The sequence below is a fragment of the Macaca thibetana genome, chromosome 2 (assembly GCF_024542745.1).
Source record: "Macaca thibetana thibetana isolate TM-01 chromosome 2, ASM2454274v1, whole genome shotgun sequence".
NCBI lineage: Eukaryota > Metazoa > Chordata > Mammalia > Primates > Cercopithecidae > Macaca > Macaca thibetana.
This window is the reverse complement of record NC_065579.1, coordinates 97,839,653-97,858,457: the sequence shown is the minus strand read 5'-3', so window position 1 is coordinate 97,858,457 and position 18,805 is coordinate 97,839,653. Positions and strand designations below refer to the sequence as shown.

The 18,805-nt window shown below is 40.0% G+C and overlaps 2 protein-coding genes across 4 annotated transcripts in view; one reads left to right on the top strand and one right to left on the bottom strand.

The window, feature by feature from the left end:
* The window catches only part of HIGD1A (HIG1 hypoxia inducible domain family member 1A), a 1,051,097-nt gene that overhangs the window by 154,922 nt on the left and 877,370 nt on the right, over positions 1-18,805 (top strand). The gene's annotated exons all lie outside the window — the stretch shown is intronic.
* Positions 1-18,805, bottom strand: part of ABHD5 (abhydrolase domain containing 5, lysophosphatidic acid acyltransferase) — a 32,841-nt gene that overhangs the window by 5,113 nt on the left and 8,923 nt on the right. For 2 of the 3 annotated variants that reach the window (XM_050780427.1, XM_050780428.1), the window contains exons 3-6: positions 16,249-16,621; positions 6,295-6,449; positions 2,826-2,937; positions 86-272 (exon numbers count right to left, since the gene is read on the bottom strand). In XM_050780427.1, the coding sequence (XP_050636384.1) occupies positions 86-272; positions 2,826-2,937; positions 6,295-6,449; positions 16,249-16,621 (827 nt within the window). The remainder of the gene's footprint in view (positions 1-85; positions 273-2,825; positions 2,938-6,294; positions 6,450-16,248; positions 16,622-18,805) is intronic. The other variant, XM_050780429.1, reaches the window with a different exon arrangement.

Sequence of the window (18,805 nt, the reverse complement as noted above, 5' to 3'; positions counted from 1 at the left end):
CAGGATGACCTAAAACCTCTTTTAAAGGAGATAATAAAACAGACTTCACTCATACCTAAAAACCCAAATCAAGTCACACACTTACTATTGTCTTCACATATGAATGTGGTCGTAAGGACTGGATGCTGGTGCCAGAATTGCCATCTATGCAGGAGCGGGCGCCAAAGATCACTGAAACTGGAATGTCAGGGTGCATTTTACCAATTCGCTGGAGCATTGGCCTTTTTGCCCATCCATAAGGAATAGTCATATTCTTGAAAGCTGTCTCACCACTTTAACGGCAAGGAGAAAATCACAATGTATGATTTTTGGGAATGAGTATGCATTGCACTGTCACTTCTATCAAAACACATTCATATTTAGCTTTTCCAGCACTTAAGAAAAACCTCAGCTTAAATAGACAATAATTTATGAGATAGTGTAAGGAACAAATCTCACAGATCACTGTTAGATAAGCAAGGCTGCTGTATACTTTAGCTGATTTTTTAAAAAGTTTTCCTGTAAACCAAAATGTACAACCTTAATTTTCTATCATTAAATTATTTACTGTGGAGACAGTTAAAAATATGTTTTTTCACCCTTATTTAAACTGATGTAGAAGGTAGCTTATCCCCAGGTTCATGGCACCAGCATTTCACCTGCAATGCCAAAACCATTACCAAGTTAAGAAACTCAGATAATATATTCTTGCAAACTCTCAGGATAGGTCTATTTGTTGTCACTTCTGCTATTTTTTTTTTTTTTTTTTTTTTTTTTTTTTTTTTTTTGAGATGGAGTCTCGCTCTGTTGCCTAGGCTGGAGTGCAGCTACACAATCTTGGCTCACTGCAACCTCTGCCTCCCGGGTTCAAGCAATTTTCCTGCCCCAGCCTCCTGAGTAGCTGGGATTAGAGGCACGCACAACTAAATTTTGTATTTTCAGTAGAGATGGGGTTTCACCATGTTGGTCAGGCTGGTCTCAAACTCCTGACCTTGTGATCCGCCCACCTCGGTCTCCCAAAGTGCTGGGATTACAGGCGTGAGTCACCACACCTGGCCACTTCTGCTATTCTTACAGAACTAGACAAAGTTCTAACTTGCCTTCTATGAAGAATTCAAGTCTCACCACAAGAAAGGTAACAAACTAGGACTACATGAACACATGTAATCATGAAATAAGAGGACGTGAAGAGTAAAACTTAGACCATGCAGGAAAAGGAATGATGTTCCTGGGGCAGACCCCTAAAAACCGCTGTTGGAGCAAGTCAATCAATGTGTTCACCTAATCCACAAGATCTGACTGCCTAGCAAGTCACAAAACCTCAATCTCTTGAGGACCTTGAACCTCTAGCCTCCTTCACTCTTGGCAGAGAACCTCTAACCTACTTTATTAAAAAGACTGAGGCTACAGCTACACCTATAAATAGCTACCATGGCCTCAATCTTTTTAATAAAGTAGGTGTACATATTATCTGCCAAAAGCGAGGGAGGAAATAAAAGGGAGGGAGGCCGCCTCTGCATCTCCCCTCTTAGCCTTTCATCCAAACCTCAGTCTTAGAAAGGATGAGATACCACTTCTCTGTCTTAAAAGTGTGCTCCATGACCCACCTATGCAGAATCACCAGAGTATTTGTTAGAGATGCAGCCCAGAAATGCTAGTCTCAGTCTTAGAAATTAGCCTCAGGAGTCACATTTTAACAAGCACCCCCAATAATTTCAGTACATGACATAGCATGAGAACTGTAGCTCTCATCTTTGCACTCTATTCTTGTTGCTCCTCCTAGAAACTCTAGGGCCTTATCGTTTGGCCTCCTCCTAGTTCACCACTGTCGTCAGGCTGTGTTTTCTCTACTAGTACTTTTCACCCAACATCCATAAGTAGTATTTGTAAAAAATACATTTGGCCCTCTTGCTCCCTCTGCTACTATGCCCCATTCTGTCTCTCTCCTTCTAATCACTGTCAAAACACATGCAGAATCCCTCACTTCCGCCTCACCCTCTGCAGCTGCATTTCTAAGGCTGACCTACAGATGTTTAGAGTTGTTCAGGAGTACAATCATCAAATGGACTTGAAAAATACTACACAGCGTCTCCCACTCACTTGGGAAATTTAATACCCTTCGGTATAGTAAAGGATAATTCATAGTACAGACACCCATTTACTTTTGTTTAATCTGGCACCCTTTTTTCTTTTTTTGATGAAACATTCATACTCAGTTTGGGAAATACTTCATGTGAAATTCTTCAACTCTCAACTCAAACCGTCTCTTGGAGATGCCCAAGACCAAGACTTCTATAACTTATTCATAAGAACTCTGAGCGAAGAGTGAACATCTCACTTTTTAATCTGCCATCAGAACTCAGCACAATGTTTTATACAGTGGGTACTCTAAGAATAGATGAGTAAAATAAAATGTATTAGACACATGTCCTTTTAAATTCAGTAATTTAACTACTGACAAAAATCTTCTGGACCACTGATATATTTTTAAAAAAAGGCCGGGAATGGTGGCTCATGCCACTTTGGGAGGCCGAGGTGGGCGGATCACCTGGGGTCAGAAGTTCAAGACCAGCCTGACCTACATGGAGAAACCCCGTCTCTAATAAAAATACAAAAAAATTAGCTGGGCGTGGCAGCGCATGCCTGTAATCCCAGCTACTTCAGAGGCTAAGGCAGGAGAATCGCTTGAACACGGGACGCAGACGTTGCAGTGAGCCAAAATGAAGCCATGGCCCTTCACCCTGGGCGACAAGAGCAAAACTCCATCTCAAATAAATAAACAAATATTAAAAAAAAAAATAGTCTAAAACACACACACACAGTGAATTGAGAAACCTAACCCTCACCTTGGAGTCTGTACATTACAGTGGTAGATGTATTCTGTCACAGTATCGTCTTCGAACATTGAAGAATACTTCCGTTTGAAATCAGGCCTTAAACGCTGCACTAGACTTAAACCTATTTAACAGGAAATTTAAAAAATGCATGTTTTAAATTATAATTAACTTATCAACTAAATAATATAGAAAGTTTTAGTGCTTGTCTGTGTAATGACTGTTATGTGCACACACACATATATATGTATTCAAATATATATTGTAGGTGGTGAAAAGCACACATTCTGATAGCTGTCCTCCTAAAGATCCCCAAGGAAATATTAATATAAGAATTAAAGAGTATTGTATTTTGACTTGCAGATGTGCTTTAGGGCCTCAAAAACATGTAAGTTAGAAGGCACTTTTGTAGGTAAATAAATTCTTTAAATGTGGCCAGTGAGTAGCTCATACATAAAATTAATGTATTAACTTGTATTTCTTCCATAATTACAACACATTAACATCCAAATGAAGTAAACTAGTATATATAATTATTTATGTGTGAAAATAAATTCAGTTTTTTCTTAGGACCCTAGCAAGACCCCCTGCTAAGGTTATCCCTGGTGGTGCACACAGCCCCACTCTAGAAAAAGCCAAGGGCGCCCAGGAGCAGTGGCTCACGCCTGTAATCCCAGCACTTTGGGAGGCCGAGGCGGGCGGATCACAAGGTCAGGAGTTTGAGACCAGCCTAACCAACATGGTGAAACCCCCATTTTGTATTTGTACTGAAAATACAAAAATTAGCCGGGCGTGCACCTGTAATCCCAGCTACTCAGGAGGCTGAGGCAGGAGAATCACCTGAACCTGGGAGGTGGAGGTTGCAGTGAGCCAAGATCGCGCCACTGCACTCTAGCCTGGGTGACAGAGTGAGACTCCGTCTCAAAAAAAAAAAAAAAAAAAAAAAAAAAATGCTGGGCGCGGTGGCTCACGCCTGTAATCCTAGCACTTTGGGAGGCCGAGGCAGGCGGATCACGAGGTCAGGAGATCAAGACCTTCCTGGCTAACACAGTGAAACCCTGTCTCTACTAAAAATACAAAAATTAGCCAGGCATGGTGGCGGGTGCCTGTAGTCCCAGCTACTCGGGAGGCTGAGGCAGGAGAATGGAGTGAACCCAGGAGGCAGAGCTTGCAGTGAGCAGAGATCGCGCCACTGCACTCCAGCCTGGGCGACAGAGCAAGACTCTGTCTCAAAAAAAAAAAAAAGAAAAGAAAAAAAGAAAAAGCCCAGGGCAAGGCCCACAAGGGAAAGAGGATGAAGAGCAGAAGCTTTCCTCTAGTCACATTTTTCCATTCTGAGGCCCCAGAGACTGACTGGTCTCCCTTTCTGGTACCACTACCCCATTAACTCCAGCAAGGCTTTACTTCTCTACTGGCCCTCTCTTCCCATCTGTGATGAATTACACAGCTCCACCAAGAAATTCTCTCATGCAGTTGATTCTACATCACCTTCCCACCCCCAAGTGCAAGCAATAATGGGAGGCTGAGGGCATGGCTTTAAAGAGCCTCTCCTAGGTGTCCTCCCTTGCCCATCACTTCTCCTAACTTCTCTTCATACTTTATTTTTCCCATAATTGTTATTTGTGTACCTGTGATCTAGTAAAATCTATTTCTATTTCAGGGTTATAAAGATTAAACGAAGCTCTTAAGTAGTTTACCAGAGGAGGATCATACTGAGGAGTGGCTCTACTGGGGAGGGCTGAAAGACTGCAGGTAGGCAAAATGTGCCATCTGTCAGAGCACTGAGTAAAGTGTGGTCACCAATTCAACCCCCATACCCTCCTCTAAGTCCTGCAGTCCCACTGCTCTCCCCATCCAAAGAGAAGGCACTAGGGCAAGGAGGGCCAGGGGTGGGCAAAAGGGAACAGCATTTACAGTAACCTGCATGACAGTTAATCCCACACCCTCCTCCATACCCCCATGCCTCTTCTCTTTTCTTGCTAACAGAACCCATCTTTCCTTTCTTTCTTTTTTTTTTTTTTGACAGGGTCTTGCACTGTTGCCCAGGCTGGAGTACAGTGGCACAACCTTGGCTCACCACAACCTCCATCTACCTCCCAGGTTTGAGTAATTCTTGTGCCTCAGCCTCTTCTCCTGAGTAGCTGGGATTACAGGTGTGTGTCACCATACCTGGCTAGTTTTTTTGTATTTTTAGTAGAGACGGGGATTTGTCATGTTGGCCAGGCTGGTCTCGAACCCTGGCCTCAAGTGATCTGCCCACCTCAGCCTCCCAAAGTGCTGGGATTACAGGTGTGAGCCACAGCACCTGGTTAGAACACATCTTTTCTATAGTATCAATTAGGCAGCAATGCGCCCAGGAAAGCAGGCCCTGGGAACAAATCATGATTGGTCCGTCACAGAAATTTCTTCTTTGCTGGTGGAAGGACTAGGAGGGCGCAGTCATAAGGGGAGGTTGGCTGGAGCCTTCCAGAGAGGACTTTCTTCCCTGACAAAGCATTATGGAGACAAGGACCATTTTCCATGCTTTTCTTTCTTTTTGCTCACAAATCAGAGTGCTGATTTGTGAGATGATGCTTAATGCCATGGCAGGCATCAAACCCCCGTGAGGAAAATAGTCAAGAAAATCACAGACACAGACCCAAATCCTAACATCAATGAGCAAGCAACCAGAACAAGTGCTAAAACCTATCTCCAGTTTGCTTATTAAGGAAATAATAAAAGGCCTTATAATTTAAGCCACTTGGGTATTCAGTTACTTACAACTAAAAGTACTCCAAACTCATACAAGTTGTACAGGGGAAAGGCAGAAGTTCAGAACATCATTATCTGTGACAATGAGGGAAGGAAATTCCCATGGCTATGGGGCTGAGACAGAACTGCTGAGAATCAAATAAAAGTCAGTCAGGGACTAAACATTGGTGCCTCAAAATATGACCAGAAATATACATCAGGAGTCCCTAAAATGTTGTGGAAAAAATAACTTTATCTATCCAACATTCTGACATAGATAAGGGAAGAATCTGTGAGTGTGGTGGTACCTGTTATCCCCCCCAGGGTAAATCAAATCAGGTTTTATGATCTACCAAATAGTATCATCAATTGGCCAAATGTTCTCCAATGCTCGCCAACAGGGCAACATGCTACACTTCTCCCAGGCCCTGGACTAGCAGAGGTCCTTATATCCTCCCCAAAACACTCTGCTTGTCTGGCTTTTTTTAGAGTGTTGAGGACTAACTAACCTCATCCCCAGCATTTCCCTCCTTTTCTGCTTTGCTAATTATTTGTAATGTTTACAACATAAAGAGTCCCCTTTGAGGAGAAGAGCCTAGTTGCATTCATCTTTGTGCAAGACATGGTGCTTATTAGAGGAAGAGGAGAAAAAGTAAGGGTTGAGGATTTTTTTAAAGATTTTGACTAACAATAGTGAATTCTCTTCTGATAATCTACAAACATCTTGCTTTCCTAGAACATAAGCACTCACCAAAGGGTCCTGCAATCCTTAGGCCAGCTAAAGGGTTAAAGGGAGTCAATGCTGCTCCCAAGGCTCTGATCCAAACTGGAATTGGTCTGTCTTGATCAGCAAGGTCTGGTCGTTCAGGGAAGCCCCAAGGTTCCACTAAAATGAGATGATTAACCCTGTTGGGGGAAAGAACAGATTTAAGTTCATTTGGTAAAATCACCCTAAGTCTATAAAGAGCTAGCATGATTTATAAAACAAAGGTAGAATGAACCACCTTCAAAAATCTTCACGTTAAAGACTAATGGCGGAACAGGTCGTATTATGCTCTTATCCTGTGTAAACTTTCGAGATTCAGTAGGATCTAAGCGGTGTATGGTAGAAAGAGGGCTTTATTTTTAATATATCTAAATGTGGATAATAAAAGATGTATAGAGTACACAACTGTGTGTTTATTGAGAAAAAGAAAAAAGGGCATTTGTTATTTAAGTTACAATCTGGGAGATGATGTAGATCACTGGCTACTCAGAAAAATCCAATGGTTCCATTTATATCACGGCTGACACTACAAAAATGGCCAAAGATCAATATCTCATTCTTTTTTATTTATTTATTTTTATTTTATCTTATTTTATTTTGAGACAGAGTCTCGCTCTGTTACCCAGGCTGGAGTGCAGTGGCGCGATCTCGGCTCACTGCAACCTCTGCCTCCCAGGTTCATGCCATTCTCCTGCCTCAGCCTCCTGAGTAGCTGGGACGACAGGTGCCCACCACCACGCCTGGCTAATTTTTTGTATTTTTAGTAGAGACGGGGTTTCACCGTGTTAGCCAGGATGGTCTCGATCTCCTGACCTCGTGATCCGCCCGCCTCGGCCTCCCAAAGTGCTGGGATTATAGGCATGAGTCACTGCGCCCGGCCCAATATCACATTCTTATAAAATAGCCTCAGATACCAACAATAGTTATCTCCTATGAATCAACCATCCTAAAAATTTAAGTGAAGTTAAGGACTTAAAGTGGGTTCAAAAGTACTTTAAATTAACTTTTCATAAACATGAGGATAACGTAATGTGGACTGAAAACACTCCTTAGTTTGGGATTCTAGAACTGTTGAAAAAGAACACGTCTATCTACCTTATCCATGATTTCATGCTATACTAACATTAGATTCTGTTCCCAATTCTTTCCCAATTTTCTTTTTCATTGACCAAGAGATAGAAAATCTTTAGTACAACTTCATATACAATTATTTCTTATTGTTAATCATTTTAATTTTTCCATCTTATGAAACTTCTTCCCAATGAAGGAAAACCAGAACTATCAGCAGTACTTCCATGTAGTTGCATCATACTTTATACATCATAAAGATTCTAAACAAAGTACAAAGATCCTTCTGAAACAATACAATGTTCAACTGTAACCAAACCAGCCAAGAAATGCCAGCCAAAAATCTCCCAAGGATAAACTGACAATGACTCTAAAGTCCCTTTCCTAAGTTATAACTGAAACAGAAAGGTAAAGAAACTAAAACATGGGCACAGATGGTACTATTCCTCATATAAAATCTATTCTATTATTGTTGTCAGCATGCATAAGAATGAGTTAGTAACAGGTCCATACTGTTGACTGCTTTTTTTCAGACAGAAAGCTTTAGAGCACAGAGCTCTATGGTCCCTTAGAGAATATTGGGTGCAATCTTTCATCTTAGATAAGAAGGAAGCTGAGATGTACTACACGACCTGCTCTGGTATATAACATTAGTTAACACAGAACTAGGGCTGAAACCCACATTTCTCTACTCCAGCATACTAACAGATGCTGACAAGGAATTGGGCAGAAGGCTTTGTTTTCTAAAAATAGGCTAGTCAACGTAAGATTGACATATTAGTAAAGGTAAAACTTAACCTTTATTAACTGTCAAGGTCGGTCCTAATAGTATACTCTAGATTTCACAGCACTGAGAACATATGTAGACTATAACCATAAAGATGTATGAAGATATGTGATAAATGAGTTTCATATAATTATGAAGTATGCCTTCGCAGCCTAAAAATTTCATATGAGAACATTTTCTAATAGTGTATCAGAAAGAGGTTGGAAATGAGTGTTTTGCTTTGTTTTTTAATGGCAAAGACTATCTCTTATATTTCGACCACTTCCTAAATTCCTTTTTATTTTTTATTTTTTGAGATGGAGTCTCACTCTGTCGCCCAGGCTGGAGCGCAGTGACGCAATCTCAGCTCACTTCAACCTCTGCCTCCTAGTTTCAAGTGATTCTCCTACCTCAGTCTCCTGAGTAGCTGGGATTACAGGCATGCACCACCACGCCCAGCTAATTTTTGTATTTTTAGTAGAGACGGGGTTTTACCATGTTGCTCAGGCTGGTCTCAAACTCCTGACCTCATGATCCACCCACCTTGGCCTCCCAAAGTGCTGGGATTATGGGCCTGAGCCACTGCACCCGGCCCTAAATTCCTTTAATTACAGCCCACAATAAGATGTGGGGTAGGGGAAGGAAGAGGCCTAACGGGTATGAGTGGAACTAACGAGACAGCCACCTAGTTGAAAGCAGCAAAGATTCATGTTAAGAAACAGCCACTATTATTCACTATTGATTTACTTCCCAAAGAGAAAAATGAACTCTTCATTAAAACATACCCTACCCTAAACAATTGTTAAATTTTTGTCACAAATTTGTTAATGGATCTTGCTCAGTCTGCTCTAAACTCTTTCTGACCTGCTAACCCAAAAACAGGAGGACAAAGGAAAACTTGACAGAAGTCTCATCTGTCTCTAGGTGACTGTTTTTGCCTTAGTTCTGGTTTGCCTTTTAAATACGATCTTCAAAATTTCATCCCTAGGTGAAAATGCCAGTTTAACAAAGTATGCAAAGTATATATACTAAGGCAGATGACCTTTCAGTTCCTTTTTGAAAAGGAGTGAATGTCCCTACAATTGCTCAGTTCTACTGTCCCTACAATTGATCAGTTCTATGTCTTCATAACCTAGTATGAGGCTTAGCACGTGGCAGATGCTTGGCAAACATTTGGATTAATATGCTTTTCCATGTTTTCTTTTGGTCCTAGTCTATTAAGCATATACAAATTTTATAAAGTATAATCATAGCATAAGCATATCCAACTTGATTTTTCTGGTCCCCCAGATGACATCAGAACATCATTCCTATTTATTAATCTCATTATTCAGTAACAAAATCCATTTAGATAGTCAACAACCAGTCTAGTCTTTTCTAAATAAAATTATACTGTCTGGAACAGAAAAATAAATCATAAGCATTGAATATTGGCCACAAAATTATGTTAATATATGTGTGCATGGGTGTCTGAAACAAGTTTTGTGGGGTGATACAATTGTATTTTTCTAATCCAAACAATATAGAAGGGCTATAGTAAAAAAAGTTTGAACATAATTTTTTAAAACTCTACAACATCTAAACTGTAGTTAACTGTAGTTATATATCATCTGCTTCTACTACATGTAAAAACCCTAGAAAATAATTGTTCCTTATTTTTGGTTTTAGGTATTTTAAATAAGATAGACCATGCAAAGCACTCAGGTTAGTGGCTATCAAAAGGTAAATATTCAGTAAATGTAAGCTAGTTACAGTAGCAAGAATAGGAAGACTACAAGAGTAGAATTTATTCCAGGGAACATGGAAAGACAGGTATTTATTCTTCAGAAGAGCTTGATCACAGGTGACTACAACGTTGCACCAGACCAAGGTCCCAGGCTCTCTTCTAACCTCTACTTCTAGTAAAAATATTATCTCCTCACTTGATAGGAGTTACTGGGCTTTAATGTACATCTAAACTATAATTAGCTAAACTCTACTCTTTAATATTCCAGAGAGGGTTCCCTGCTGGGATTGTTAGTTCACATTTAGGGTAAAGAATGGGTCCAACCAGACAGCACATGCGAGTCATCCTATTAGACATCCTTGTCAAGAACCAGAGACTGGTTTAAACCACAAGAAAAATAAAGAACCAGCAGAGCAGGAACAACAGAACAGCTCATCAGTTTTGAAATATAAAAAGGCATTCTTCTTAACGTTAATCATTAGAATTGGCCTTGAGTTTGAAGATGGTGAGCAGAGTACACCCTTAAGGGCAAAGCAGTGGACAATACCTGTACCAACACACTGGGACCTGATTTCACTTGGTCTAAATGCTAACAAGGGTAGATAAGCCTGACCTTCATGAGATTTAAAGACAGCCACCAATCGGAAATAATGCAACAAGAACAACAGTCAGGTCAGGCGTGGTGGCTCATGCCTGTAATCCCAACACTTTGGGAGGCTGAGTTAGGAGGATCACTTGAGGCAAGGGGTTCAATATCAGCCTGGTCAACATGGTGAAACCCCGTCTCTACAAAAAATACAAAAAAATAGCCAGACGTGGTGGTGCACGCCTGTAATCCCAGCTACTTGGGAGGCTGAGGCACGAGAATTGCTTGAACCCAGAGGCGGAGGTTGCAGTGAGCCAAGATCGTGCCACTGCACTGCAGCCAGGGCAACAGAGCAAGACACTGTCTCAGGGGAAAAAAAAAAAAAAAAAGCAGCAAAGAAAGGAGAACAATCAGACCTAGGATCAAAATGTATAAAGGAATTTAAGGAAAATAATCAGAAAGAACGCTAGTCAATGCACAAAGGAGGCATTTGCAAAATGAAGTCAGCCCCAGGTATTTCCCATTGGCTCCAAGCCACCGGAGAGAGAAAAGGGAAGGCCTGGAGAACAAAAAACTAAATAAATACCTTCAACTTCGAATCAAGTAGAACAGTTTTTCCTAGAACAGCAGAGGGCCAACAAAAATTGCTCAACTCCATTCTGTACAATCAGAAGACAGAGCCAGGCAATTCAAGATAAAATTATTTAAAAACTTTTCAGTAGAGAAATAAAGACTAGTCAAAACTTACTCTAATGTAACTCGGAATAGATCTCTTTGCTAAATACTTTCTAAGTTAAAGTTTCTATAATCTCCTTTTCCTTAGTTTATAACAAATATCTTCAAAATACAGATAGTCTTTTTAATGGGGTCCTGAGCAGCAGGGGCCAGAAGGAAAGGAAAATTAAAAGAGAAAAACTGGACCAGGCACAGTGGCTCACGCCTGTAATCCAAATGCTGGCAAAAATTGATCAGCTTTTATTTGTTCTTTAGAGTAAGAATCCTTCTTAAACAAGTGCATTAAACTAGGCATTTTCATTCTTCTCCTCAAACTGTCCTATAAAAGTAACAAACGGAAGAATGGAGCTGCCCATAAAAGACAAAGACTGAAGTAGGTATGGCTTAGAACACTAAGTCCCAACAAATAAAACAACGTTGTTTTTGTGTTTTTTCCCTCCATGCATTAAACAGAAAGTAAGGAGCTGTCATTTTACTTAAAAGAAAAAAATAAAGATTACATTTGCAACACCTGAGGAAGCAAAGAACAAAATAACATTATCAGCTGGGTGCGGTGGCTCATGCCTGTAATCCTGGCAGTTTTGGAGGCCGGAGGATCACTCCAGGCCAGGAGTTTGACACCGGCCTGGGCAACATAGTGAGACCCCCCCATCTCTACATAAAATTTAAAAAATTACCCAGGCATGGTGGCACACCTGTAGTACTAGCTACATGGGAGGATTGTTGAGCCTAGGAGGTCAAGACTGCAGTGAGCCACGATTGTGCCACTGCACTCCAGACTGTGCAACAGAGTAAGACCCTATCTCCAAAAAAAAAAAAAAAGTAACATTCTCAAAGTCCACTATCGAAAAAAAAGAGACAAAAGAGGCACAGTGAGTGTAAGAAATGATCTGAATTTCATTTGATCTCCAGACCACTTTTTCCCTCCTCTTAGCGCTCCCCCCACTCCCACCAAAAGTCTTTCTGAAACTCAAAGATTCATTTCAATCTCATGACAGCATAATAAAAATGCTACTGGATCAAAAGCAAGCTGGATGAGCACTGAGTATGTAGTTCGGTAACTGTTTGTTGATACCAAGCGGACTGCTCTGTTGCACCAGAGAAAGCATGTGTGTGCTGCAAAGAAGCTTCTCCAGCTCAGGTGAAACATTCCAGATCACACAGAAGGCAACCCTGACAACTACCCCATCTGCTTAGTGGGAATGCCAACTTCAAGACACACCAAACACTAAACATCACTTAATATGAAGTTTGCTATAATGGTGAACACTTACAGTATTCAGTCCTGTTTAATCCTGTTTAATGTTTGGATCTGTGAGTCTACTGAACTATTAACTATCAGATCATCTATGTAAATTTGTACAAATTTGCCCAACCAGGATCAAGCAGAAAAAAATTCCTTTTAATAAAAAGTTAACAAATATAAGCAACATTATTAGTAATATGAATAAACATGTGGACAGCAAGACCAAAGGGCACCAAAGGAGACGATGCACCTTGCAGAAAAGACAAGAGCTACTCATTTTTCCCTGTCCTCTCCATTTAAAGAGAAGTGCTTTCCAGGGAAGCCATACTGAACAGCAATGAAGGAAAAAAGCAAGGGAGAAGGGGAAGCCCGTGAGATTGTTAATTCCAGTCTTCCTATATTATATGCTACAATGGGGTATTAATCTGGTCTATTAGAATAGGGAAAAAATAAACTATAAAATTTTACTTTTTTTTTTTTTTTTTTTTTTTTTTTTTTTTTTGAGACGGAGTCTCGCTCTGTCGCCCAGGCTGGAGTGCAGTGGCCGGATCTCAGCTCACTGCAAGCTCCGCCTCCCGGGTTCGGGCCATTCTCCTGTCTCAGCCTCCTGAGTAGCTGGGACTACAGGCGCCCGCCACCTCGCCCGGCTAGTTTTTTGTATTTTTTAGTAGAGATGGGGTTTCACCGTGTTAGCCAGGATGGTCTCGATCTCCTGACCTAGTGATCCGCCCGTCTCGGCCTCCCAAAGTGCTGGGATTACAGGCTTGAGCCACCGCGCCCAGCCACAAAATTTTACTTTTATTTAGTAGATTTAACACACTTCTAAACTAACTAAAGTTGTTGGTTTAAATGGCTGGTCAATTTGTTTAATTCTGTAAAATATTCATGTATGTTATATATACATATATGTGTGTGTAAATGTTAGAAGAAACATGCTAATACCTTTCTCTCACACATACATGTAGAATGATCTCTTTATTTCCACTGTAACCTGTTTTTATGACATAGTAACTTAACATGTAGATTAACTGGGCAAAAGGCATAAAACTGAAATCTTTGCCTGCTTATGCTTGCATATCTGAAACTAATTTTTCTCCCAAAAATAAATTAGAAAGATATGACATGACCAGTTCTTATCTCTTGATACTTCTGTGCAAAATGGAAAGAGAAGAACAGAGAAAAGAACAAAAAATTGTAAGCTAAAAGGTGAACTTAGCTTATAATTCTTTTTCAAAATCACCTATTCAAGAAATATTTACTAGGCAGCCACTATGTGCCAACCATGGTGTTCTGACTGACTGGACATAATCATGATTGGAGATATCTGAAAATCCAGAAAACATCATTATTTTGAAATTAACCTGTATTTAATAATTTAAGTTTTATGCAGTTAAGAATATAAATTTGAATATTCAACAAACTCCGTACAGTTCAAAATTTTGTTGGCAACCAGTCAAATTTAGACAGGCTAATTATTTCAAGCATTCTCATATCCATCTACTGCTACTACTTATGATTCTTGGTCCTGATACAGTACTCTAGTTTTATTTCTAGCATTAGACACAAACATCCAAAAACCATTTTCTAAAATATAATCAATCCAATGCAGGAATCACTAGCTTTGTTTTTAGATACCTTTTGCTATTCTCTTTTATAGCTGTTTTTAAAGTGTTGATTCCCTTCTGAATCCCTGAAGCTTCACCGCCTATTTCTTTAGAGCAGTTCACAATTGAAAACGAAACTCTTACCAACTGAAACTCTTACCAACTGACCTTATCAGTAGAGAGCTATGAAGGGTCAGGATTCTAAGACTTAGGGTTTAATGACCAAGGTCTAGCCTGCAGAGTTCCATGTCACATCTCCAGAGAATAAATACCACAAGACAGACACAGACATAATACACACTTGATAAAAAACAAAGGAAGTTCAACTCCCACAAATAGCCCTGTTGACTTGTACCAGAAAGGCATCCACTTCCTTCTCCTTTCACCATAAATGCAGATAGGTGTTTGTCACTAACAGTAAGACACAATAAAAGAAAGTAACCCCAGCCGGGTGCGGTGGCTCACACCTGTAATCTCAACACTTTGGGAGGCCAAGGCAGGTGGATCTCCTGAGGTCAGGAGTTTGAGACCAGCCTGGCCAACATGGTAGAACCCTGTCTCTACTAAAAATACAAAAATTAGCTGGCATGGTGGCAGGCTCCTGTAATCCCAGCTACTCGGGAGGCTGAGGCAGGAGAATTGCTTGAACCCGGGAGATGGAGGTTGTGGTGAACCGAGATACCACGCCACTGCACTCCAGCCTGGGCGACAGAGTGAGACTCTGGCTCAAAAAAAAAAAAAAAAAAAGAAAAGAAAAGAAAGAAAGTAACCCCAAAATGCCAACCAGGAGAAGAAAATTTGCGTTTCTTTTTAAAGAACAGGTCCACCAGTTGACAGGACTATTACTGTCTAGCACATATAGGACCATGAGATCAGAAAAATCAGGTGTAAATGCTAAAGTTTAAAGAGTCTATAGAGAAAAAGTGGCTGTTCCAGAGGAAGAGAACCTCAGGGACACAGGGCTGCTGCTTCACCCATCAAATTCTGTGTTGAACACACACCCAGAGTTATGCAATGGGGCGATCTTATAGGTATATACAGAGACTCTGAAATGACCATCATCCCATGTCTCACTCACAGACCTCAAAGTCAAAATCAGTTGCAAATTTGGATTTAAAAATCAGTCCAGTGGAAAAATACACTGGCAACACAAAAATGCTATATTCATTTTTTGTTGTTTCTTTCCAAAAGATGAATGTTTCTCCTGTTTTCTTAGCACTTAAATGTGACCTTCTCTCACAGTAGTAACATGAATAATAGAAAACAGCATTTAAAAATAAGGTAAAGAGGCTGGGTGCAGTGGCTCAGGTCTGTCATCCCAGATCACAGAGGGGAGGCCAAGTGGGGTGGATCACCTGAGGTCAGGAGTTCAAGACCAGCCTGGCCAACATGGCAAAACCCCATCGCTACTAAAACTACAAAAATTAGCTGAGTGTGGTGGCATGCACTTGTAGTCACAGCTACTTGAGAGGCTGAGGCCTCTCGAGAAGAATCGCTTGGGCCTGGGAGGCGGAGGTTGCAGTGAGCCAAGATCACGCCATTGCACTCCAGCCTCAGTGACAGAGTGAGATTCTCTCTCTTAAAAAAAAAAAAAAAAAAAAAAAAAAAAAAAAGACAAAGAAAGGAGATGATGCTAGAAAGACTTTGAAGCAAATATTCATTAATTCAATGTTTTATAATGAGAAAGGTTAGGGTATGGTATAACAAAAAACCCTGGGATATATGCTATGAAGTTATATTTTCTATAGTTTAGATAAAAGAAAACTAAAGGTTAGATGTTAAGTGATTTGCTCTAAGTCATAAAGCTAGCACTAGTACCTACATCTTCTAACCTTCTGGTTTCCCCTTACAGCTTACTATAACTTAGAAAACATTAGACAAAGCCTGCTGGATCCATAGATTTAACGATAATAGTAACAAATAATTTTTACTTGTGGCTTAAAATTATACATTAAAGTTTCTACAGTTCTAAGTTTAACAAATAGAAAGCCCTTTCCCAAGCCTAATAACATGTAGTACATGTAATAGGAAGATCTGACACGATTATTTCAGCTACTATATTGGTCATCAGTTGTGGTGTGGTCTATAGGGTCCTTTAAGAGAATGTCTGCCTTGTAAGGCTCGACACTAAAACCACCAAAGATGAGAACTAGAGTCTGGTACTTGGAAGCACAGTTTTAATCCCACTCTTCTGTCACCACCACTTACCTTGATGGGTACTTCAGCGAGTAAGCAGCAGCCAAGAATCCACCTAGGTTGTGCCCAAGCAAGATCATTTTGTCCAATCCGAGGGCACATCTCCACTCTTCAATGGATTCCACAAACTGATTCTCCACTTCTTCTGCGTCACTGTCAAACCTGGGTCTACTACTTCGTCCAAAACCCAATAGGTCAAAAGCATAGACAGGTCTGTTGGTGCAAAGATCTCCAAAATTCAGTGCCCAGAGCCCAAGACCTCCTCCAAAACCATGTAGAAGGACAAGTGGAGTCTTATTTGAAATATTATGAGAGAACTTCAGTGTCCATATTTTATTTCCATTAGATATACAAACAGGTTCTTTTTTGTATGTGCAAGGGACACCTAATGAAAACATAAAAAAGAAATTCTGTTTCATTTTATTACTTCTGAGAAGGGAAGCATTCTCAGAGCAATCAAAAATTACAAACCATCTAGTATCCAATCTCATGATTTTAGCTTTTATTGCCAGCTATTTTTTAAAAGTACACATTTTATTGAAGTAAATAATTCTAAATGACTATGTTTCAAACCTAAGGGGGAAGACCTACCTCAGACAAAACTCAAGTAACCTGTGGTCAAGGTCTTTGGCAAGTCATATTACCTTCTAACTTCTTTCCACATCTATCAAATGAGGGTATTATACTCCTAGAAGTGAACAGGAACTTAGTGGCCACCGAATCCATTATTTTAAGGTCTCTAGCTTTGCAGACAATTTGTAGAATACTGTCAAGTGTCCTACAATTTCAAGGTGGTATTCTTTTGTTAACTTTGAGTTGAAGTCAGACTCAAAGGCATCATTTTTCCTTTAAAAGTAATCATGAACCTAGGGAAGGATTAATGGTATCTATATTAAACACATAAGTGAAATATTAAGTCATTTCAAAGTTCAGTAGAAAAAAAGTTGACAAAGTATTGTAGGAACTCCTCAGCATGACACACCAGGTAACTTGGGTCCAACTCTAGTAATCTCCCAGAAAAAGCAAATAGTCACAATTTTAAAGACCAAAGCTCTTTTTTACCTTCAATGCTGTGGGACTAAATACTTTAAACACTCCCAAAAATTGCCTAAAAATGAAATTAAATTTGAAATTCACTTATATTTAACTATCAACTGAATAGCTGCATTTCAGATATACCCCTTAATTATTTATGCATATTCATATACAGTAGACAAAACACTGAAGAAACAGGAGTTTCTGCCTTTTAACCAAAGAAATAATCTCAGGTTTTGTATCCATATAGTGGCAGCAAAGAAGAAACCTAACATTCATTCAGATTATTAACAGAGCACATGCCCTCAAGTTAGGGGAAATACCATTAGTTTAGAAAAGGGGCTACTTTGGCTTAAGTACCAAGCCAAACCACTTCAGCATTTTGAACACATACGTCTTGTGTATTCCCATAAAAACCATCTGTAAAACTATCAGATAACTCATTCCACAGTAGCTTATTTTCATGTCTGATAAGCAGAGACCAATTCACATTCCTATTTGCATCCCTAGAACCAAAAGGAAGGGAATCCTTTTGTTTCCCTGTTTGTTAGATGCATGAATTGAGAATCTAGCACCTCTTTTTATCTCCTGATAAGAATTTTTTTATTTTGGTAAATCACAATGACAACTTTCTCAGTTTTGTAGAGAGCAAGTTTACCCAAGTACATGGAATAAAAGTTCATTATGTTAAAAATCTGTGTAATAACCAGGTGTGGTGGCTCACGCCTGTAATTCCAGCACTTTGGGAGGCAGAGACGGGTGGATCACCTGAGGTCAGGAGTTCGAGACTAGCCTGGCCAACATGGCGAAATCCCGTCTTTACTAAAAATACAAAAATTAGCTGGGCATGGTGGCAGGTGCCTATAATCCCAGCTACTCGGGAGGCTGAGGCAGGAGAACTGCTTGAACCCAGGAGGCAGAGGTTGCAGTGAGCTGAAATTGTGCCACTGCACTCTAGCTTGGGTAACAGAGCAAGGCTCTGTCTCAAAAAAAAAAAAAAAATTCATGTAAGATGGCTAATTATCCCTTCCTAAGGATATATACAGTTATGGTCACTGACTCCTGAATCATTCAAATGCACAAACAAATCCATTAGTGGTAAAGAGAATGAAAAACAGACATGTACAAACATCTGCACCTACATACAAAAATAACACATGAATGTGAACGGTACTACTTAATCCACTCCTTTAAGTAGAATCAGCAAAACAAAATTGCACAATAAATACCACTGCTTAGAACTATACCCACAGATACCTTGGAATGCCCTGATGGTACAAGTTTGGATAAATTTTAGTGCTCATAAGAAGGAAAAAAAAGGGCTTCCACACCACTATAAATACAGAATCCTAGAATGCTAGAACTAGAAGGAATTCTAAAGACCCCTTCATTTTACAAAAATCCTACCCCTTCATTTTACAAGAAATAAGAAGCTCAGCAAAGTGACTTGTCCCAGATTTTGTGGCAGATCTGGGCCTAGACCAAGTTACCTGGGTCCAGTCTAGTACTTTCACTATACAAGGCTGCATGCTCT